At 44.1% G+C, this 24292-nt stretch overlaps 2 protein-coding genes across 10 annotated transcripts in view; both read right to left on the bottom strand.

The window, feature by feature from the left end:
- Window positions 1–24292, bottom strand: part of UNC79 (unc-79 homolog, NALCN channel complex subunit) — a 131706-nt gene that overhangs the window by 5828 nt on the left and 101586 nt on the right. For 6 of the 9 annotated variants that reach the window (XM_083607893.1, XM_083607896.1, XM_083607895.1 and 3 more), the window contains 8 exons: window positions 22489–22599; window positions 19944–20048; window positions 11640–11717; window positions 9522–9611; window positions 8372–8547; window positions 7200–7386; window positions 5199–5396; window positions 2524–2601 (listed from right to left, as the gene is read on the bottom strand). In XM_083607893.1, the coding sequence (XP_083464019.1) occupies window positions 2524–2601; window positions 5199–5396; window positions 7200–7386; window positions 8372–8547; window positions 9522–9611; window positions 11640–11717; window positions 19944–20048; window positions 22489–22599 (1023 nt within the window). The remainder of the gene's footprint in view (window positions 1–2523; window positions 2602–5198; window positions 5397–7199; window positions 7387–8371; window positions 8548–9521; window positions 9612–11639; window positions 11718–19943; window positions 20049–22488; window positions 22600–24292) is intronic. The other 3 variants (XM_083607901.1, XM_083607894.1, XM_083607897.1) reach the window with 1 other exon arrangement.
- Window positions 16508–24292, bottom strand: part of GOLGA5 (golgin A5) — a 496232-nt gene continuing 488447 nt past the window's right edge. The window contains exon 13 of the transcript XR_014548075.1: window positions 16508–16806. The gene's annotated coding sequence lies outside the window, so the exon portion shown is untranslated. The remainder of the gene's footprint in view (window positions 16807–24292) is intronic.

Genomic DNA, 24292 nt, shown 5'->3' with positions numbered 1-24292 from the left:
GCTACTCAGTCCATGTGACGTGCCACTGGCCGTGCAACCAACTCCACTGAGCAGTGGCAGCTGTCACATGGTCAATTTAAATTGACCTGTACATGGTGGCTCCCCCCTTTTTTTAGGAAGGTGGAGAAGGGTTGCAGTAGCCCAGTGCCAGAACATCTGCTCTACATGCAAAATGGTGGTGTAGAGGTTAGAATATTGGACCAGGACCTGGGAGACCAGGGGTAGGTAAAGCAGGATAACCGATTGTGAATATATCCATTTGAGGATGCTGGGTGCTAAAAGTGAGGGGTTGTATGGAGAGAGGGTCCCTGGGGCTGGCTGGGAATGTGCTGGGGAGGGTGGCAGGTGGCTGGGGAGGGTGGCAGGTGGAAAGCGGGGAGGGAGGAGGAAGCGGGGGTCTTGGTGTGGGGTGAGAACGATGCGCATGGAGTTGCCAGCACCTGGGGGAAATGACTTCTGCTAAGGGATAGGAAGGCTTTGGTCTTCGGGGATGTGAGAGGACCGGGGAATCTGCAGCAGCCTCTCCAGGTGAGAAGGCTGAGAGGAGCGTCTGCACCTTTAGCAGGAGGTGTGTGCGTGGAAAGGGGAATTTCAGCAGGTGTGGTGGAAGTCGGCAAATTTTTCCTCTTTTTTGCTCTTCAAAATATGGCAAGCCTAACCTAATACCGCTCTCAACTTTCATGCAGCCCTTGGTCCTATACACACACACACACACACACACACACACACACCTTCTGTGGTTGATCACTTCAGATCTCTGGCAAGAGTGATCTGTCCCTCCCCACCTGCCCACTGGGTGGGGAAGAAGAGGGAGAGAGCAAGAGTGTGAGGGGGGTGGAAAGGGTATAGTCACCTCTTTGGGCTTTGGGAACATTACTGGCTTCATTCCACCCACAGTCAGCATGTGTCCTGCAAAAGTTTGCCCTCGGTGGTCGTGCCCACCATTGGCCTACTTTTCTGTACATGCTCCTGTGACACACAGGAGGCGTCACCTGTAATCTGCAATACCTTGAGGATGGTGTTCAACCAAACCTCCACATTTTGCTCAGCACATAGACATGCCTGTATCACATCTGCTAACTGTGCCTGCTTCTGGCATTTGCTAAGCTCAGATTTCTGTGGAAGAAACGAAGAGGGCTGCAATGGTTGATTTGTTTGGGATTCTTGTTTTTATTTTGTTTTTAAGTGTGTGCCAGGTTCGCTTCAAGTCCGAAGGCCCTTTTGACATGTTATCCACGCTCTCCCATATTATTTAAGGAGTTGGACATATTGTTCTAAAGCGCTCCTCCAAATGGCATCAAGATTTGCAATTTTCCAATTAAGCTCCCTAGAGCTCCGTGTACAACCTAATCAGTATTGACAGCATGAGATAAACCACCCTCCAGAGGATGCGCTTTCATTGACCAAACCAGATGGCGTAATACTTGGCTGTGTTCTGTTAGTGGGTCGTTGTCCCTAATTACCAACAGCATTGGTTAGGGAATCCCAGTGAAGAGCAGAACACAACTACATTACAGCGTGGAGGCGAGATCTTGAAATGTTAGGAAGATGGCTTTGCCCTTGCAGTGACTGTCAATTACACACAGAAGCAGAGATGGACAAGCCTGGATCCCTAACAAACAGGCAGCAAGCCAAACAGCTAGGATGCTGTATGCCCCATGGGGCGAAAGAGGTGTGTTTAACCCTATAGAAAACTGGGGTGCAGAAGCTGTCTCCATTAGCCCCAGCTAGCGACTGGGGGTGAAGGCAGTTGAAGGAGCAACCAATACAATCAAGATTCTGGAAATCAAGCCTTATGAGGAACGGTTGAAAGAGCTGAGTATGTTTCGCCTGAAAAAGAGGAGACTGAGAGGAGATATGATAGCCATCTTCCAATATCTCAAGGGCTGTCACCTGGAAGATGGAGCAAGCTTGTTTTCTCCAGCTCTGGAGGGTAGGATTCAAACCAATGGCTTCAAATTACAAGGAGATTCCAACTAAACATCAGGAAAAACTTTCTGATGGTAAAAGCTGTTAGGACAGTGGAATGGGGTCTCCCTCGGCAAAAACATTTTATCTTAAATAAACAAAATAAAAAATAAATTTTCTGCATGTATTCTGATGGCTCTTCCCACCTAATGCTCCAAGAGAAAGCCCATCAGTTGGCAACAGATGTTACCTTTTGAAGAACAAAGGCAGCTTTTTGGTAAAAAGGCTGGAAGAAAGCAGAGAAGAACGATCGCTTATATTTTCCCCTTGTCTCTTTGACCCAAGTTTCCTAAGAACCACATCATTTTGGGGGAAAGGATACAGCTGAGTTACATGAAAGCTGTACCAAAAGCTGTTTTACCAGCTGAACCCAGTCACCAGAGTTATTTCCTCTCTATTATGAATGAAGGAATCTCTGTCCTGCATGCTACTTGGAGCACAGGAAAAAATCCAGTTCTGTTGACTGCAATTTCTCCTTTTGGATGCACAGGATTTTGGATTCTAACCATCTTAAAAAAAGAAGGAAAAAGTATTCTCAATGGAGAATTGACCTACCTTGACGAAAATAGTGGAATTGCATTCCTGCAAAGCCTCCATCAAGCTGATCACATGGAGACATACCATCTCTACCATCTGTGGAGGGGGGAAAGATGTTGAAATAAAGTAAATACTCAGTGCCGTATTGTCGTGAAAGCAAAACACACCAAAAAAACTGAGACTGATGTGATTAACCTCGATTCATTAGTATGGTACTTAAATGAAAGCAATACAGAATCGTAGAATTGTAGAGCTGGAAAGGACCACAAAGGTCATTCAGTCCAGCCCCCTGCAATGGAGGGATACAGGTGAAACTCGGAAAATTAGAATATCGTGGAAAAGTTCATTTATTTCAGTAATTCAACTTAAAAGGTGAAACTAATATATGAGATAGACTCATGACATGCAAAGCGAGATATGTCAAGCCTTTATTTGTTATAATTGTGATGATCATGGCGTACAGCTGATGAAAACCCCAAATTAACGATCTCAGAAAATTAGAATATTAAATGAAATCAGCAAAACAAGGACTGCAAATAGAGCAATATTGGACCTCTGAGAAGCAGAAGCATGCATATGTACTCAGAACTTGGTTTGGGCCCCTTTTGCATCAATTACTGCCTCAATGCGGTGTGGCATGGATGCTATCAGCCTGTGGCACTGCTGAGGTGTTATGGAAGACCAGGAAGCTTCAATAGCAGCCTTCAGCTCTTCTGCATTGCTCGGTCTCATGTCTCTCATCTTTCTCTTGGCAATGCCCCATAGATTCTCTATGGGGTTCAGGTCAGGCAAGTTTGCTGGCCAATCAAGCACAGTAATCCCATGGGCACTGAACCAGGTTTTTGTACTTTTGGCAGTGTGGGCAGGTGCCAAAGTCCTGCTGGAAAATGAAGTCAGCATCCCCATAAAGCTTGTCTGTGGAAGGAAGCATGAAGTGCTCCAAAATCTCCTGGTAGACAGCTGTGTTGACCCTACACTTAATGAAGCACAGTGGACCAACACCAGTTGATGACATGGCTCTCCAAATCTCTTTTCTGATGAGAGCAGCTTTTGCATCTCATTTGGAAACCCAGAGTCTGGAGGAAGAATGGGGAGGCACACAATGACAGATGCTTGAAGTCCAGTGTGAAGTTTCCACAGTCTGTTGATTTGGGGAGCCATGTCATATATTAGTTTCACCTTTTAAGTTGAATTACTGAAATAAATGAACTTTTCCACGATATTCTAATTTTCCAAGTTTCACCTGTATTTTGCCCAATGTGGGGCTCGAACTCACGATCTTGAGATCAAGAGTCTCATGCTCTACCTACTGAGCTATCACCTTGAACCATCAACACATCAGACTGAATATCCAGTAAAGAAGTGGAAACCCAACATTACCTTTCACATAGCCATGACAATCTTTAAGAGATTTTATTCAGCTTTAGCTTCCACCAGTGCAACCCAATGATGCTCTGTATATTTCAATTAACCTTGAAAAGGCTTTTCAAGCATCCCATCCAGGACAACCGCCATGCATAGCAGAGCCAGATTTTTTAAAATTAAAAAACACAACTTTTTTTTTACTGGATTCTCTCTGAAGTTAACTTGCTATCTAGGTCCTATTTATTCCCTGCCCATCCAAAGTGATTTATCATTCTGAATCAGCAGCAAGCTATGAATATGTAATCTTCAAAGCATAAAACATGGCATACAGGGCAGGGGGATGTCTCCCAGCCTTGGATTGTAAATATCATTTTAACTTTTATGTGATGTAAATATAAAGGTAAACCAAGGCAAATGTAACTCGATAACGAAAAGGCCATGGAATTTTCAATATTGCTGATAAAGTTAAACCCTTTTGGTAGCCTCCTTCATCGTTATTTGGATATTTTAATTAAACTTCATAACAACCCAATTAAAGTCCATCTGGTCCAACCCCCTGCAATGCAAGAATCTCAACTAAAGTATCCATGACAGGTGGCCATCCAGCCTCTGCTTAAAAACCTCCAAGGAAGGAGAGTTCACCACCTCCCAAGGGAGTCCATGTTGGGTGGGGTTGCCATATGTCCTCTTTTTCCAGGACACGTCCTCTTTTTCACAGGTAGAGTCGCCATAGTGATCCACAGTTAATAGTAGAAGTCGGCAAATGTGTCCTCTTTTTTGCTCTTCAAAATATGGCGACCCTAATAATGTTGGGCTCCTTTGGGATATAAATTTAATAAATAAATGTATCCCAGCAGGGTAATAATAATAATAATAATAATAATAATAAGCTTTCAGCAGGAATCTAAAGCAATATTTATGCATTTATTCCATTCTTTTATGAGATGTTGTGAGGGCGCCTGCCTAACAGGCAGGGAGTCTCAAAGCATGCGTGCTGCCACCTTGCAAGATTATCTCCTGGAAATGCAATTTATTCTACTACTGAGCTATATAGCCCTATAGTCTTCTGGCTGCCAGTTGTGTGCATGTGTGCATGCCCTACAATTTTCATTTTCAAATGGTCTATCTAAAGGCATAGGCAAACTCCGGTCCTCCAGATGTTTGGGACCACAATTCCCATAACCCCTGACCGCTGGTCCTGTTCGCTAGGGTTGATGGGAATTGTAGTCCCAAACATCTGGAGGGCCAGAGTTTGCCTATGCCTTGTCTATCTATTGCTTGGGGCTTTGTGGGATCTCGCCTAGCTCTGCTCACTGCCTCTGACTCACCACCTTGTTATGTGCCATCAGCTGGAGGATGCTCGGGGTGACTCGGCTCCAGAACTCCAGGGCGGTCAGGATGGCGGTGAAGCTGAATTCGTTCTGGTTCTGCACCGTGGGCGCAACCGCCGCTTGTTCGCAATACACCGTCCACAGCTGAGCAAATATAAAGGCGTGGAAGAGGGAGCACATGTGCAGGACGGACGTCTGCAGAAAAGAGAACCGGGGGGGTGGGGAGCGTTAGCTTTTTCCTTCCAGCAGTGCATTATGGGATGCGCACACCCTGCCCCGGAGTACCAGAGCATGACAATTCCCTCGTCCGATAATAACACGCCCGCCCGTCAAAGCAATCCTAATCAAATATGGCTCTGTCAAGAATTCCCTCAGATTTTCCCTCCCTGTCAGTGAGCGATATGACAACTCATTCATATTGAAATAGCAGGCTTATAATTCACAGGCTAGAGTTAGGCAAAAGGATAGACAAGCTGAAGGCCATTAAAAGTTTTAAAAACACACACACAGAACCACAGAGCTGGTTAGAACAGGGAGAGAAAGGGAATGGAAGAATATTGGAGTGTATAGAACAGCCTCTCCATCCTGGTGCCCTCCAGATTTAGTTGGATGACAACTCGCATCATTCTTGACCAATGGCTATGCTTGCTGAGGCTGATGGGAGCTGGGAACACAGACATGTGGTCTGTCAGGCTCAGTCTTGTCCACACTAGCAAGAGCTCTTCAGGGTTTTAGAATACAGTGGTGCCTCTGTTTACGTACTTAATTCGTTCCGGAAGTCCGTTCTTAACCTGAAACTGTTCTTAACCTAAAACACCACTTTAGCTAATGGGGCCTCCTGCTGCTGCTGCCGTGTGATTTCTGTTCTCATCCTGAAGCAAAGTTCTTAACCCGAGGTACTATTTCTGGGTTAGCGGAGTCTGTAACATGAAGTGTATGTAACCTGAAGCGTCTATAACCAGAGGTACTACTGTAGAAACATTTCCAGCTCTCGTTGGAGATGGCAGGGATTTCCCCACCCCCAATTTTTAACATTGAGTTTCAAGGATTTTTAACAATTTAACTACAAATTTAAAAGAATTTTTACAAGTTGAGTTCCCACCCTTTCTCCCAGGTGTTTCCATAACCACTCTTTCCTGCTGTGTTATATAATATACTTTATCAATTACATTTCCCCTTCATTACAGTAATTATTCATTTATTTCCCCTTTATTTCAATTCATTATCCATTTCCCATCCACTGCTATTTCAGATCCTGATCCCGCTTCTGTTGACTTTAATGTTTTCCAGAGAAAAAGGCTCCAATCTTCCATAAAACATTCAATATTTTAATCTCTTATACAGCCTCCTTTGCCATGTCCACGTGAGATGACCAGGAATGAACCTGGGAACTTCTGCATGCAGAGACATCTTGATTCAGTTCACGTTTAAAGATGAGCCTACCCAATTCACACTTTCTAAAACGTATGCAAAGTGAAACACAGCCACCCTTTGAAATTCACGCTCCTTCGAATTTTGTAACACAATTCTCCAGCCAAACCATGTGCGCAGATATGCATATATTAGGACAAAGTTTGCAATGAAACGCTAAAAATAATGCCCCAAAGTACATTCTGCTAAGGACCTCTGTTTTGCAAAAAATAAAATAAAAATTGTATATTAGGGCTAATTATACACAAACCTACTGGGAGAAATTTGTACTAAGACGCTGATGGATTTTCACGAGGGCTAAAAGTGGAGAACTGAACTTAAGGCTGGAGGGAATGAGAAATGGAAATTGACAGATTCACCCAACTTTACTGACCATCAGCCTCTGATCAAAAGACTGTGCAACAGCTGCAGAGTCTTCTCAGCATCCACTGCCAAGGGGCAGTAGCTCTGACAAGGATCTTAATTACCCAGGCAAATTGGCAGCAGAGTAGGCAGCCATTCGGGTTAATTAGGCTGAAATCTATATAGTCAAATGTTGTTTAGGCACAACCAGCAGAATACTTGTACCTTGGACTGCTCTGGAAACCCAATCAGGATCACAATGAGGTGGTCAGCGACATGAGAGCCAGCATCCAGTGGAATGGGCATACATGTTGAAGGGGAATTTGGACAGATGACATTATGCGTCAGCGACCCCAGCAGGAGCCACGAGAGCAAACGAATATGAGATACGCATTCAATGAATTCTTTGGGCCTGTTGGAAAAGAAAATGCATTTCAGTGTCTTGTTATCCCAAAGGCTTTATTCCCTATGCCTTGAAATATTATTATGCTAACAAATGCATGAACATTACTGTATTGTGGATGCAAAACACGGGCAAAGTACATATTAACATGCCTTTTCAGGTGATCCATTTGTTTCAAACAGTGAATTGGGTGGGGAACCTCAGGCGGAGGGCCAAACACAGCCCTCAGGCCTCTGTACCTGGCCCTTGGAACTGTGGTGCAGATTCAGATGTCTTTTCTCAATGTGTCATTTTTGTTGAAGGGAAGTAACACAAACTGCAATGTTTTGTTTCTAGGAAAATTCAGTTTCTTTCCTGCTCCCCATGTGTGTACATAGTGATGATGTTGCTGCCATCCATCTGTCTCAAGAGACAATGGAGTGTAGCTCGGGGGTGAACTGAAGTAACCTCTTTGGGGTGCAAGGCTAGGCAGTCCTGAATTGCCCAGATGACAAGCCTTGCTGATGTGGTCCAAAGGAAAGCAGAGCAATATGTTTGGCACTGGCTTGGCTATAAGAGTTGCCGGAAGAAGGCACCATCAAACCGTCTTAGGGACTCCACTCTGATTTGGTGCAGAGCCGTTTCTTCTCCCGAAAAGAACCCACAATGCAGATGAGGTTTAGGATCAGCGTTTTCCTTCTCCCAGATGGCCTACCTTCCCAGGTTGAGAAGCCTCATCTGCCCCTCACTTCCCTCTACAGCATGTGCAGAAACCACCTTCTTGACGGTTGGACCCGTTGCTGGGTCCAGGGAAGCCTGTCTTCGCATTCAGGGGAAGTCCCTAACTCATTGAGGGGTTGAGACCCATCGGCTACCCTCACCACCTGGAGACCACATTTGCCATTACAAGTGATGGACGCAACTCCCCACTTTCATCCCTCTTCATGGCACACCCATCTGGTGATGCGTTTTAAAGCTCTTAACGTCACACTGTTTGCAGCCGATACTTCCTTACCCCTGTTGCATTGCAGATGGAGGATGGTATAGCCAAGGGAGGTAACGAACTACGGCCTTGTTGTCCCTGTGATTGCCACGCGAGATCTCCATTGCAGCAATCTGGGCTAAACCGACCTTCAGATGCCCACCAAAAGTGTCCTCATGCAATGGCTGGGAACACGTCTTCATGTGACTCTGTGGTGGAAGGACATTCAGCAAATGGAGGGTATTAAATTAAGACATGTGGGTGATTAAAGGCATTTTGAAGGCCAAGGAAGCAATTCCATTTATATGAAAACACTGTGTTCACTAGAGTAGCTTTTCACAACTCCAGATGTTTTGAACTACAAATGATGGGAGTTAAAGGCTGCACTAAAGAGCGAATGTCCAGGTTATATGATACTTCTATCCATTTATCAAATACCTTTATTATACCTGCAAAAGGTGAAGACTCATTTGTTTGCCCAAGTGTTTGGTTGAGCTGGTTGATTGGGAGTGAGCTTTGGTTACGATTGGAGTTTTAAAGAAACTGCTGCTCTTATTGTTTATTGATAGTTATGAGTGTTTGGAATTGAATTTATACATTTACTTACAGAGATCACTTTTCACCAAGGGCCCCAAAGCAACTTCCAAAAGTGCAACAAACACACACCAAACCCAATAAATTAAAGCCAAATACAATTTGGAAATCAGATCATACAGTTTACACAGGGCAGAACAGGGCAACCTGACACCCCAGAATAGGCTAAACAACTCCTCCAAACGTTTGCTCTGTCGGGACTAAATAATCCAAGTCCAACAATGAAGTTGCCATCCGTACCTCTGGGGGGGAGAGTTTCAAAGGGTGCAGTCCCCAACAAGGCCCTGCTCCCTGCTTCAGCACAGCAAGCAATTCTCAGCAGTTCCACTGGACTAGCACAAGTTATTTGAATGAGTCCCGACACCCCTGTGGACCCTGGTCACTATTTTCTACTTTTTGCTGCTCGTACAGTCACCCTTTCTATAATCGTTATTGTAGGAAGCTACTTTTTCAACTCTCCAATAAACATGGCAAGGGCTTTCAGAAAGCATCTAAAGGTTCTCCCAACTATATGGATGGCCAGAATGCAGAACTCCCCAAATGAGGCAATAACATCATTTGAACTGATGTGTCTGAATGCTATACTCACCTTTAATTTAGTTAACGTATGCATATCGGCAATAAAATCCAAAACTTCACCAATGTACTGTCTCATGCATTCCATGGCTGCTGTTCCACACTAAAACATGGAAGAACAATGGTCAACTATCAGGGCTCCTCAAAGCACAATAATGGAAGTCCATTTTCCTTCCCTCACCCAGCCCAAAACCAACTGAATCCTGAACCCTATATATGTCTACTCAGAAGTAAGTCCCACTGGGTTCAGTTGGACTCAGAAGTAAATCCCACCTGGTTCAGTTGGACCCAGTAAGTGGGTACAGCATTGCAGCCTTATAGCTGATTAATCTCAAGACAAATATTGTTTCTAATCAGTTACACGAGTGTAACCTCACTGATTGCAAAAGGACTACTAGTACTGTAAGTGGTTGTGATTTTTTTTAGGCTTACTATCCTAACACTGGCTGCTGCCAATCGTGGTAAGGTTGTAGTTGAATTTTTTTCTGGCCTGGAGTGGAGGGGCAGAGAATTCAGAATGTAACTGGTCAGTCCTGCAACGAAATATTCAACCTTAACTCCCTTTCCGACCCAAAGTAATCAGCTGATATGGATAACAGATTGCCCCTCTTTGACGAGCGATGATTTGGGCCCACAAATTCAGAGGGTCTTAGTTGAGGTTCACTTGCTGGAATTCAGAGGGCGAGAGAAGAGACAATCTGCTCAAATTCTGCATTTTCGCAGCTGACCCAAGTGCTTCTCATTTCTCTATGCTAATATAAAATCTACGTAGGGCTGAACTACACCACCTTCTGTCTCCTCCACAGTTACGCCTGTCAGTTGGCTTGACAGGACAACAAACAGCAAAAATAAGGTCACAGAGAGCCCTGTCAAAGTCTCCTCCATCTTCCAGTGGGCTTGGAAGAAGGATTCCACATGTTGCTTCTTTCAAATTGAATGACAGAACGATAAAGGGTATTGCGTGCCAGCCCCTTGAATACCAATGACTGAATCTGAAGGATTTTCTCTTTCTTTTTATTCAGTTTCTCCCCGTTGCACTAAATATGTTGAGTACAAACAGAATAATCTGCTCTTCCACGTTTCCACCCCTGCCCTCAAGCTACCAGAGTCTCCATTGTATCATCCTAACTCAAAAAACATTATAGTTCAACTGGGGAATGGTGTTGTGACCGTTAGTATCATTTAAGCTTAGAAGGTTTGGAGCAGGGGTAGGCAACCTAAGGCCCGGGGGCCAGATGTGGCCCAACCGCCTTCTCAATCCGGCATGTGGACGGCCCGGGACTCAGTGTGTTTTTACATGAATAGAATGTGTCCTTTTATTTAAAATGCATCTTTGGGTTATTTGTGGGGCCTGCCTGGTGTTTTTACATGAGTAGAATGTGTGCTTTTATTTAAAATGCATCTCTGGGTTATTTGTGAGGCATAGGAATTTGTTCATTATTATTATTTTTCAAAATATAGTCCGGCCCACCACATGGTCTAAGGGACGGTGGACCAGCCCACAGATGAAAAAGATTGCTGACCCCTGGTTTGGAGTTTCTTCTCTGGAAAGACAGAAAGCATGCACTATATTGAAACTAAGTCACTAAGTTTCAATGCAGATGGAATGCCATATGATTCTGCAGTGATTAGCACAAACCTTTGACTCCGTTCTGTCCAGGGGTCATTTACCTATTTACCTGAGAAGAGTCCCATGTTATAAATAGTAATAGATAATAGTAGTACAAGCTTCCTATAACATCAGATGAAGGCCAATGTTACATAAACAATGATGTTATTTTCTGCACAGTTTTTGCCTTTTTCCTTCCACTGAAGTTAATTAATTAATTATGTTTGTTTCTGCCAAAGCAAAATGGATAATGTAGGTTTTCGTGGAAGCTGAACTGTGGCAGAAAAGAAACAGTGCTGATTGTCTTCAACATAGCACAGGATGGAAATCGCTGCCTTTTTATATCTCAAGCCCCAGTTGGCATGGCCAGTAGTCAAGGATATGGAGATACATATATATATATTCTCTTGTTCTGTCTCAAGTCCCTTTCAACTGGAAAATTTGGGCTACATACATACAAAGCTAAGAAATGGTAAAGAAATTTGGAGCTTATGAAGAGGCGACTTATGTTTTGTTACTTACTCCAGGGATGGAAGCGATCATTTGCTTGTGTAAGATCAATGATTCAGCTAGTTTTGTTCCAGCATCTGCACAAACAAACTAATAAGAAATAACATATTAACCAATTTTGTGGACTGCTGGTGCTAAGGATGCAATAATCTCTAATTTATGAGTTTATTAAACAAAGTTTCTTCTTGCTGATATTTGCGGTAATTTTGCTGGTTATAAAAGGGAGAGTTTATATTGGAAACAAGAACCATTATCAAGAAGTCAATTCAATTCTTTTTCACTATACGCATACATATATATATATATATTTAAAGCACTTTATAAAAATTAAGACATGTATTCTCATTTCTTCAGCAGCAAGTTTAAAGCGAAAGAGGATTTTCAATCAAAGCTCATTACACAGCCTGCAGTCCTGGTACCATTATGTCAATTATAGTTCCAATTGACTTAATGAAGGCTTTCATTCCAGAGCAAAACATTTCCCCTCCTTGTGAATTTTCTCTTCTTTTTCTTACTGAGTGTGAGCAACTATTCTATACATCAGATAGAATTTTTAAAAATAACATGTGATTTTTTTAAAAAACGGACCATGTATTAAAAACCAGGGTTGTCAACTTTTTGGGTCCCATTTGCAAACTGGAGAAACTGTCAGCAACACAATTCATATACCATAACCAAGCACACGTTACAACCTATTATATTGCCTACAACAGAATATTCCTTCCAACCTGAGGAAGGCCTCTGTGGGTGAATGGGCACCCATGGGTGCCATGTCGGCAACCTTCTGCTCAACTAATGCATTCCAGGACAGAAAGATATTCCAAGATGTGAATCTTTCTTACCCCGAACCTACAGAATGCAGTGGATGGGAGCACATTGCACTCAAGGTTCAACATGAGGTTACGTGCATGAGCAGGCAAACTAAGGCCCGGGGGCTGGATCCAGCCCAATCGCCTTCTAAGTCTGGCCCACGGGTGGTCGGGGAATCAGCATGTTTTTACATGAGTAGAATGTGTCCTTTTATTTAAAATGCATCTCTGGGTTATTTGTGGGGCATAGGAATTCGTTCATTTTTTTTTTCCAAAAAAATTTCAGCCCCCTGCTGAAAAGGTTTGCTGACCCCTGGTTATGTGGCACAAGCGACCATAACAGAAAATGGAAGAGACTTGGATGCATCCCTGCGAGTGGAAAGTTTGATGCAGTAAATCATGGAATTTCACAGCGATATATGATGCTGGGGAGTATCACTGTTTTGTGAATCGGGAGGGAAATTAAAATACAGTGGTACCTCGGGTTACATACGCTTCAGGTTACAGATGCTTCAGGTTACAGACTCCGCTAACCCAGAAATATTACCTCAGGTTAAGAACTTTGCTTCAGGATGAGAACAGAAATCGTGCTCCGGCGGCACGGCAGCAGCAGGAGGCCCCATTAGCTAAAGTGGTTCTTCAGATTAAGAACAGTTTCAGGTTAAGAACGGACCTCCAGAACAAATTAAGTTCTTAACCCGAGGTACCACTGTATTGCAATCAAACAAATGGTCAGCACTTTGTTCCACCTGGTAGGAACCACGATATATTACAGGGACACACTAGAACAGCGTTTCCCAACCTTGGGCCTCCAGCTGTTTTTGGACTACAACTCCCATCAACCTTAGCTAGCAAGACCAGTGGTCAGGGATGATGCGAATTGTAGTCCAAAACAACTGGAAGCCCAAGGTTGGGAAACACTGGACTAGAACAGCCTTCCCCAACATGGCGCCTTTCCGATGCTTTGGACCACAACTCCCATCATGGCCATGGCAGTTAGGGTTGATGGGAGTTGTAGTCCAAACCATCTGGAGGACACCAGGCTGGGGGAAGACTGGAATGAAAACAAGGCAGCAAGTGGAGAAACTGGGGACAAAGAGTTATGGTCCTTAAGTATATTCAGCATCTTTACTATACAGGGGTCCCTTCCAACTCTACAATTCTATGATTCTGTGATTCCTTTTGTTGGCCCTTAATCTCCCAACGTTCGTAGCAAGTCTGATTTAGGTGGACAGATCTGCACAATTGCTCGTTCTCATGACGTGATAATTGGCTTAGTGTTATGTGCAAACCAGGCAAATGTGAGTCAGGGAGGAGTCTTTGGCTATACAAACTACAGTGGTACCTCGGGTTAAGAACTTAATTTGTTCTGGAGGTCCGTTCTTAACCTGAAACTGTTCTTAACCTGACGCACCACTTTAGCTAATGGGGCCTCCCACTGCCGCCGTGCCGCCGCTGCACAGTTTCTGTTCTCATCCTGAAGCAAAGTTCTTAACCTGAGGTACTATTTCTGGGTTAGCGGAGTCTGTAACCTGAAGCGCCTGTAACCTGAAGCATATGTAAACCGAGGTACCACATATGGTAAAACAGAGGTGCACAAATGCTCCCCTTTTTTTTTTGCAACCGGCTAATCTGGCACATGCAAGTAATTAAGCTGAATGTGTTTTGAGATCATTTAAATGTGAACAGGTGGCAACAGCCATGCATCTGCAAAGAGCAATGGCCTCCTGTTCATCTTTACTGTTTCCGAGGCTCACGTTTTGGACAACGTTATCTGCATCCCTCCAGGAAGTGGGGTGTGTTTCAACCTGACATTGCAAGCGGAAGACTGGGCAAACTAGACAAAGGCCCCACCACTTATTTCCAAAGCATCTCACTATCGCCCATATCAACTCCTTGCAAGATGCCAAGACGTCACCGGCAACAGATTTAATGCCAGTATTGTAAAAGAAAAGCCACAAAACAACAGAACAGAAACAGGATAAATGTCTGCTGTGCCTCTCCCTAGAAATCTGCAGTCTGTGATAAAGTGTCAGCAAAGGCTTCAGGGGTAGTTGATTGGGCAGAGATCCAGGAAGACAAGTAGTCTAGGTTTGGGAATGGAGAGAATGACCTCAGCAACAGGCCTATGCAAAGGCCTAGATTTAGAAAATGAGAAAGCTGCCTTAAATTGAATCAGACCATTGGTCCATCTAGCTCAGCTTTGTTCACGCTGATTGGCAGCTGCTCTCGGGGGTTTTAGGCAGGGTCCTCATGCAGCCCTACCTGGAGATGAGAGGGATTGAGTCTGGACCCTTCTGTATGGCCCACCACTGAGCTATGGCCACATGACATTCTGCCCCATGCTTGCGCCTTGTTGCTGTCAGGAGAAATCAGCATGGAGACAGTATGAAGGCCTTGGTGGAAAGAAACCCCCCGTAGCATTCAAGATGCATGAGATCTCTCCCTCCTACTCTGAAGGAATTACAAACTGATGTCCCTGATCAGAGTAAGGGCTGGTGATGGGGGCATGATTCAGTGGCAGTTTGCATGCAGAATGTGCCAGGTTCAATCCCTGTCATCTCCAAGTAAAAGGATCTCAGGTAGCAGGAACCCTGGACCAGCCTTCCACACCCCCAATGGGCTCCAGATGTTCTGGACAATGACTCCCATTATCCCTGACCATTGATCATGCTGGCTGGGGCTGATGAGAGCTCTGGTCTGGAGGGCAGCAGTTTGGGGACAAATGTGCTGTGCCTAGCTATAGGATTGGGCAAAGAGAACAGCCCTGTTCCGTCTGCTGTGGTCATTGCTAGTATTTGCACTGTATTTGTTAGAAAATGCATTTTACAAAAAATAAATTTTACTGCGGAAAAGAAAACACATGTAATGTAACAGTTGCAAAGCAGGTTGTTCCCATTAAGGTGACAGAAACGCTGAACTATGGTGTTATTAATTTAACTCACTTTAAAAGTGAGTGTGTTTGTGCCTTAGACAGTGAGGGTGGGAGTTAAGGTTTGGCTGGTTGTACTGTCGTTTTTTTGCTGACTGAGAATATGGGAGTGTGAAGACTTCAAGCAGATGCTGTCCGGAGGGGATTGTGAGAACAGACAAGCTATGGACCAATGGCTTATGCACTGCTACAAAGGAGTTTTGAAAGCAAAAGGACTAAACCCTCTCTTGGGCTCAAGGGAGAGAAAGGTATTGCATTGGACTTAATACATATGAATAATACAAATTGCTCTGTTGCTGCCATCCTGACAAGTCTAGATTCATCTTCAATTCTTGTGTGTGGAGTCCACTCCATCACTGAGGTCTGAGGGTGAAACCGCTACATCACTCAGAATAACTAAAAAAAAAGCCGTTACCCCCCACAATCCCACACAGCTGCTGATTCCAGTAACAGTTCTGCTCCAGGGAATCCCCCCCATACCCATGTCAAGAGCATGAGGACAGGTTTCAAACCCCAGCACCCTATGGGCTTTACTCCTAGACACACCCTAAGCCTTTGGCAGCGTCACTCTCGCTTCCAAGGGAGGCCAGCTAGTGGGACCACCACACCTTTCCTGCCCCACAACTGCTCTCCTCACAGGGAAGCGGTGCTCATATGAACGCCTCATGCAGATTATACACCTGCCCAAACTTTTCCATCCTCCAGCGTAAAGAAAGCTTTCCTCTTGTTTTGTGTCACTACCAATTCTGACAGCGATGAGTAACGTGGAAATAATTGGGGTATCAAAGGTAAATGTCAGGAATATATCTTTTGTTATTCAGCCCACCTTGCTTCTTATTTAACGTTCTTAGCCCCCGTACTGCTATCTTTGTCAAATCAAGCAGCAGCTTGAGTCCCTACATGTCTCACGCAGCTGTACACAGGAGTATTAAGTGATTGCTCAAGTGGTATTTCAATGTCCCACCTTGTTCTACCACCTTCCCTTTTCTTTTTTTTTTGAATAATATTTATTAAAGTTTCAAAGAAATTACAAAAGTAAAAAAAAGAAAAGAAAAAATAAGAAAAAGAACAAAAAATACAAAATACAGAAAAATAAAAACAGTTAAAAACAAATCAGTCTTTCCATCACTTATCTTTCATTTACTTATTTCCCTGACCTCCTCTCACCTCCCTTTTTTGTATTCTAGTTCAGTGGTTGTTTCAGCAAATCCTTACCCTTTCTGCTTTTATCTTAAAATTTTATCTTAATATATTGTAACTTTACGTTTTCACCTATTATCAATTCCTCTTTACTTAATGCTTTATATCTTTTCTGCTAAAACCACATAGCTTAGTTCCAACATCTTTCTAGCATTCCTTAATTTTACAATATTTCTGTAGATAGACTTTAAATTTCTTCCACTCTTCTTCCACCGACTCTTCTCCTTGGTCTCGGATTCTGCCAGTCATCTCAGCCAGTTCCATGTAGTCCATCACCTTCATCTGCCATTCTTCCCGGGTGGATAGGTCTTGTGTTTTCCAGTACTTTGCGATAAGTATTCTTGCTGCTCTCGTAGCATACATAAAGAAAGTTCTATCCTCCTTTAACACCAACTGACCGACCATGCCCAAGAGAAAGGCCTCTGGTTTCTTCTGGAAGGTATATTTAAATACCTTTTTCATTTCATTATAAATCATCTCCCAGAAGGTCTTAATCTTTGGGCATGTCCACCAAAGGTGAAAAAAGGTACCTTCACATTCTTTACATTTCCAACATTTATTATCGGGCAAGTGATAAATTTTTGCAAGCTTGACTGGAGTCATGTACCACCTGTAAATCATTTTCATAATATTCTCTCTTAGGGCATTACATGCCGTAAACTTCATACCTGTGGTCCATAACTGTTCCCAGTCAGCAAACATAATGTTGTGTCCAACATCCTGTGCCCATTTAATCATAACAGATTTAACCGTTTCATCCTGTGTATTCCATTTCAACAGCAAGTTATACATTCTTGACAGGTTCTTAGTTTTAGGATCTAACAATTCTGTTTCCAATTTTGATTTTTCCACCTGGAAACCAATTTTTTTGTCTAAATTATATATCTCCCTTATTTGGTAATGGTGAAGCCAGCCTCGCACTTTGTTTTTTAATTTATCAAAGCTCTGCAGTTTTAATCTATCTCCTTCTTGTTCCAGAATTTCCCAATACTTCGGCCAATTTGCCTCCATATTGAGTTTTTTCAGAGCCTTAGCTTCCATTGGTGACAACCACCTTGTGGTTTTGTTTTCAAGCAAATCTTTATATCTTATCCACACATTAAACAGTGCTTTCCTGACAATATGGTTTTTAAACGATCTACCACCTTCCCATTGTGGTAGGTCACTTCCTATTCTTTATACAGCAGGGGTGTAGAACTGGATCAATCTGGCAACCCAGTAGGGACAGAGGATGGAGGCAGACTCACAAACTCATGAGCAGAAGATGGAGGCAGGGTGTTGAGGAAGCCTTCCTCAGACCTCCTATTCTTAGGGAGTGTGGAAGACCCATGATTACATAAGTAAGCCTTCCACAATCTTGCACTCTGCAGACTGTTTGGACCGCAACTCCCACCAACCCCTGTGAAGTTGACCAATGGCCAGGGAGGATGGTATTTATAGGTCAAAACATCTGGAGGGCACCAGGTTGGGAGAGGTTGGTGCTAGGGCTTGGGTCAAAAAGGCACACCCAAGTTCCATAGAGCCATTCAGCTCCCATCAAAGTGGGCATGGGGTTCAGAGGCTTTTGCAGGGATGCTGCTGAATTCTAGCATATATATTTTTGTGGGATGCAAGGGGCAGGAGAGATTTACCCTTGATACAAGGCAGCCAAGGGGAAACGAAAACCCTCCTTCCCTGCCTCACAGAAAAAGCTTCAAGAATGTAAGGAGAGGTCTGCTAGATCAGGCCAATGGCCGCTCTAGTCCAGCATCCAGTCCTCATAAGAGCCAACCAGATGGCCGTGGGAAACCCACAAGCAGAACCTGAGCACAGGAGCACTCTCCCTTCAGTGTGGTGTTAAGAGCGGTAGACTTGTAATCTGGTGAACTGGGTTCTCTTCCCCGCTCCTCCACATGCAGCTGCTGGGTGACCTTGGGCTAGTCACACTTCTTTGAAGTCTCTCAGCCCCACCCACCTCACAGGGTGTCTGTTGTAGGGGAGAAGGGAAAAGGAGAATTTTAGCTGCTTTGAGATTCCTTAGAGTAGTGATAAAGCGGGATAACAAATCCAAACTCTTCAAACTCTTCTTCCTGTGGTTGCCAGCAACTGGTATTCAAGAAGCATGACGGCCTCAGACTGTTTCCCAACACTTCAAACAATGACGGAGCTGCCATGAGTAACTCATCCCAACCTTCAGTCCTAAAAAATGCCCCGCTGGCAATCACAATATGCCATGGCAAACAGAGTGCCATTCCCAGACCCTTGTGCATACGTGTGTATGTGTTTCTTGTAGTGTGGGGAGATTTGTCGGGCGGGGGGGCAAGTACTCTGTCATTCTGTGTAACATTGCCTGTTTCTCACAGAGTCCAAGAAGCAGAAAGGACTGCCCTCTCCTCTTTTTAAATACATAAATAAAGGTTCCAGGTTGATCTGTGTTTAATTAATGAGGAAGGGCCTGATCCAACGTACTTGCAAACTTCAACTTTTCCCCCCTGAACCCACTACCTGGTGTGTTACCCCCCCCCCCCCCACAACAACCAACCACACACACACACATCCCCAGCTTCTCCTCTTAACACTGATATTATAATAGTTGTTTTTAGGGAAATTCTAAGCCCTCTGTAATTTAGAACGTCAATGTTACTTTCCAACTCTCCTGGCAACTGCTAATTTTCTCTGACTAATGTGCCCGTTGCTTACGAGAAGCTGCGGCTCGTAGAAACATATGCCCGAGCGCAGCGCCAGGCACTTCAGAGGGGGGGAAGAAAAGAGGCTGTCAATCATGTGGAACTGTGCGTGACCCGGGGAGCAAGTCTGCAGAGCTGTGCATTGCGCCGTGGGCCACCCAGGTCACTTCCATTTCAGCTCCTTGTCATTTCGATGCGATTAAGTGCCAGCAACTGCCAGCCCAGTCATTCTGCAGTGGAGGATGGCTACTGTCAGGCTGCTGTATTTTTTAAAAAAGAAGTTGTGTGTCTCTCTAGTGAGCAACATCTGCTGTGTGCTTTCCTTCCAATCTGGTAGCGCAGGAGTCCTTCAGGCCCAATACAGAGGAAGGGTGATTTAATTGGGAGGGAGCTCTCCCAGTGGCCTAGCTCACACTTAACACTAAACCATGGTTTGGTTAACAGGAGTTAACCATGTGTTGCCCTATGACAATGATCAAGGAAACCATAGCTTGTTTTTGTAAAGTTTTGTTTTTTTTCCAGCTGCTCTTGCTTCATGACTTTGAGTTCTGTATTCTTTTCAATGTCTGCTTAAAACATTTTTGTTTAGGCAAACATTTCCAGATATGCAGACATTCAACCCTTTGTAGCTACTGGCTGTCCAGTGGTTGGAAACCCCACGCAATACATTCACTGTAAAACCATTTGTTAAAAAGTGTTTGTTCCGTACCTGGACCAAAAGCAGAAGGTTCGTATCTGGCAAGGGAGATTTTAACTTCAGAGCTTGCAGCAACTCTAAGATGACACTGCGGGATAAGTAGAACTTATCCCTTTCCTAAAAGAAAAGTGAACAAATCGGGGTTAAATTAATGCTTCCAACATTCTTCAACACCAAATCCTTGACTGCTATTTGTTTAGATGATTTGCGCAAGTACAGAGCGGTTTAGAAGAAAGCCAAATACATTAAAAGAATAACATAAAATCCATAAAATAACACCTATAACTAACCACTAAATCACTTTTATATACAAATCACATACAGAGGCTTAGATCCTGAATTGCCCTTCCATGAATGATGATTCTGTTCCAGGAGAGGCTCATACTCACAGAATCAAAGAATTGGAGAGTTGGAAGGGACCCTGAGAGTTATCTAGTCCATTCCTCTACAATACAGGAATCTCAACTAAAGCATCCATGACAGCTTAAGCCATCCAACCTCTGCTTGAATCTCTGGATCTCTTCAGAAGTGTACATATCCTTTACATATAATACCACTTCTCCTCTCTTCCTGTTTGGTCTATGCCCTTTGAAAAGGTTACACCCCTCAATTTCTACATTCCAGCCATAAATCTCATCCCACCAGGTTTCTGTAAAGCCTATTGGGTCATATCTGCCATTCTGCTCAGACTCATCTATCTTGTTTCTCATTCTCTGTGCATTAGTATAGACACAACTGAAACCATGTGCCATTCCCTCCAGCTACTTCCTTCTTGTAGTTTTCTGCCCTGTAGCAGGTTTCTGTAGCACTGCCTCAGTTCCCTGTGCATCAATGAAGCTATTATCCCTACTACCAGGTGTTCTCCTGCCATCTGCAAAATTGCTTCCAGAAAGGAAATCCCTCCATCTTGTCCGTACTCTGCAGTCACTACTGAAACAGATTTTCAGAAGGAACAGAGGAATGTAGGGGCAACTTCTAAAACTCCCCTAGCACCACCCCTTTCAATCAGCAGCCTCAGCCTGCAAAGGGAGTTCCAGGTTGCATCCACACCACATATTTAAAGAACATGACATTCCTCAAAGAATCCCAGGAACTGTAGCTTGCCCTCACAGAGCTACAGTTCTCAGCACTGTTAACGAACTACAGCTCCCAGGATTTTTTGGGGGAGGTAATGTGCTTTAAATGTAGTATGCATACACAAGCCCTTTCATGGGAGTCCATAGAATTTGAGCAAGAAAATAGAGTTGAAAGAAGAAGAAAACCAGTGAGGTGTGTGCTTGCTCATAGAGCACACACATTGGCGTTCCCACAGGGGCTCAGTGCCCTACAACGGCCTGTGTGTGTTTATGCATCTGTCTAAGCTCCACAGCTCCTATCCCCTGTGATGCAAAGGATTTCTCTTCCAGGAGGGAAGGGCATGTTGCATCTGAGAGGATTATGTCAATGACATCTGCTGTTCCATTGAGCATTTTGTCCTGGCGCATAGACAAATGGAAAGATGGGGGGAGGGCAACTTTCTAACCCCCACTCCCAAGCTAATTTGCTCCCCTGTGAGATGAACTCCAGATGTCCCTACAGTTTATTCATCTGGATTTTTGTCAGATGGGGAGGAAACCTCTCTTATTTTTGAGAGACAGGATAGCCTAATGCATGTTCAGTAGAATTACTGATAATGCAAATACCACAGCAGCGAGGTAGAACGTAGTGGACATAATGAAAAATATACCTCTCAAACTATGGCAGACATGGAAGATGCAAACACCTCCCCCCGCTCACACACACATTCATGTGGATGGAGGCTAGATAGGGATGTGTAAGCTTGTGTAGAAAGAAGGCTGCATCAATTGCTCTGCCTACTTTTGGCTCTAGCATGTGACTTCTGAAGGGCTGCCCAGAAGAGAATGAGGGCCTTGGGCTGAAAAAGTTTCCCACACAGATGTATTAGTGTGCAAGTACACCCTGGACGTGGGTGGCGCTGTGGGTTAAACCACAGAGCCTAGGACTTGCCAATCAGAAGGTCGCTGTTCGAATCCCCGTGACAGGGTGAGCTTCCGTTGCTCAGTCCCTGCTCCTGCCAACCTAGCAGTTCAAAAGCACGTCAAAGTACAAATAGATGAATAGGTAAACGGCGGGAAGGTAAACGGCGTTTCTGTGCACTGCTCTGGTTCGCCAGAAGCGGCTTAGTCATGCTGGCCACATGACTGGCCAATAAAGCGAGATGAGCGCCACAACCCCAGAGTCGGCCACGACTGGACCTAATGGTCAGGGGTCCCTTTACCTTTACCCCTGGTAGATTCCAGAATTTCTATTAATGAGCTATCCCCAGATCCATTAAGGAAAAGGTAAAGTATAATATTTGCACAACCTCTCAAGCAGGTTTTGGCCAGAGTTTCAGTTCCTTTCTGTAACGTTCAACTTTACCTCTAATTTTAAAAAGCAGATGGAACAGAGGTTGCTTCGATGTCAATTTTGCTTGAGAACAAAAATAAGGGGTAGGTGGGTTCCCCGTTTGCCCCTGTGCCTAGTGCAATTAAAAGGAAACAAGCCAGTTAATTACCTTTGTGAAAGCTCTGTGACACAAACCGCACAGCTCTACCAAATATGCTAGGGTGAAGACGGCGTTCTGAATGACGAAACTCAGCAATTTGGAAAATGGCTCCAGCAGGCTCTGCAATGAAAGGAAGATGGAGGGCATGTCAGGAAATATATGCTTCTTTCAGCAAAACGAAGGGTGTGTGGGTTGTGAAATCGTTCATTATAACAAAGCCTATCCCCCCTTTTTTTAAACTTGAAATATGAAGTTGCAGCTGCCCAAACTGATTCGTTCCAATGACTAGTCAACACTTTGGGATTCCCAGCCAGCACCTTGAGAGAACTCCTGGAAAGAGTTCTGCTTGCAAGATTCGCACTGGCTGCCAATCTGCAACCAGGCCAAGTTCAAAGTGTTGGCATTAACATACAAGTCCCTATGCAGCTCAAGACCAGGTTGCTTGAGAGACCCTTATAAACCCAGCAGATTGCAGGAGAGTTTCTGGGGGAGAGTTTCTCCTGCAACTTCCTAACATCTCAGAAGCCCACTCCACAATAATACTGAGTAGGGCTTTCTGTGGAACAGCTTTCCTGTCAAGATATGAATTTCTATGGAGTAGCTATCCCGTCAAGATATGACAGGCACTATATGTACTTTCCAGAAACAACTGAAGACATTTTTGTTCATACAGGCTTTCCCTGCTGAATAAATGGCCTTTTGAAGGGACACGGGTGCCGCTGTGGTCTAAACCACTGAGCCTATTGCATTTCCCCATCAGAAGATCGGCGGTTTGAATCTGCGCGATGGGGTGAGCTCCCGTTGCTCTGTCCCAGCTCCTGCCAACCTAGCAGTTTGAAAGCACGGCAGTGCGAGCAGACAAATAGGCACCCTTGTGGCAGGAAGGTAAATGGCATTTCCATGTGCTCTGGTTTCCGTCATGGTGTTCCGCTGCACCAGAAGCGGTTTAGTCATGCTGACCACATGACCCGGAAAGCTGTCTGTGGACAAATACCAGCTCCCTCGGCCTGAAAGCGAGATGAGAGCCACAACCCCATAGCCACCTTTGACTGGACTTAACTGCCCAGGGGTCCTTTACCTTTACCTTAAACAGCCCTTTAGTATGAGTGTCCATTTGCCAGGGTTTTTGCCTTGTTTTACATCATAGAACTGGAAGGACCACGAGGGTCATCTAGTCCAAACCCCTGAAATGAAGGAATATTTTGCCCAACATGGGCTTGAACCCACAACCCTATATTACTAGTTACAGATAGGTAGCCGTGTTGGTCTGCCATAGTCAAAACAAAAAAAATTTTTTCTTTCAGTAGCACCTTAAAGACCAACTAAGTTAGTTCTTGGTATGAGCTTTCGTGTGCATGCACACTTCTTCAGATAATAACTATATTACTAGTTATTTTTGTCCTTTTAACTGCTTTTAATTATATCATGTGTAAATCCCATTGAGACAGTGGTTTACTAGGCAATTAATAAATCAACAACAACAAAGTGTTCCAGGAATGATCAGAATCCTCTTCCCCTGGGGTATTCTTAAGTTGAGCATGGAAACTGTTTAGCTCCCATAGGCTCCCTGTGAACCATAGTCTGTGAACCGCGCTGAGATCTTATGATGAAGGGCGGGAAATAAATCTAATAAATCTAATAAATAATAAATAACCATGTGGGTGAGCACAAATGCACATGGATAAAAGCATCTCACTCTCTTTGAGATCAAAGCTATTGAAACAGTCATAGGAATCAGGCTATTTGTTCATCTAACCAAGTATTTTCTACTCTGGCAGGCAGTGGCTTCCCAGGGTCTCCTGCAGATAATTTT

Source organism: Podarcis filfolensis, assembly GCF_964270895.1.
Source record: "Podarcis filfolensis genome assembly, chromosome: 1".
In the NCBI taxonomy this organism is placed as follows: domain Eukaryota; kingdom Metazoa; phylum Chordata; class Lepidosauria; order Squamata; family Lacertidae; genus Podarcis; species Podarcis filfolensis.
This window is presented reverse-complemented; position numbering and strand designations above follow the sequence as displayed.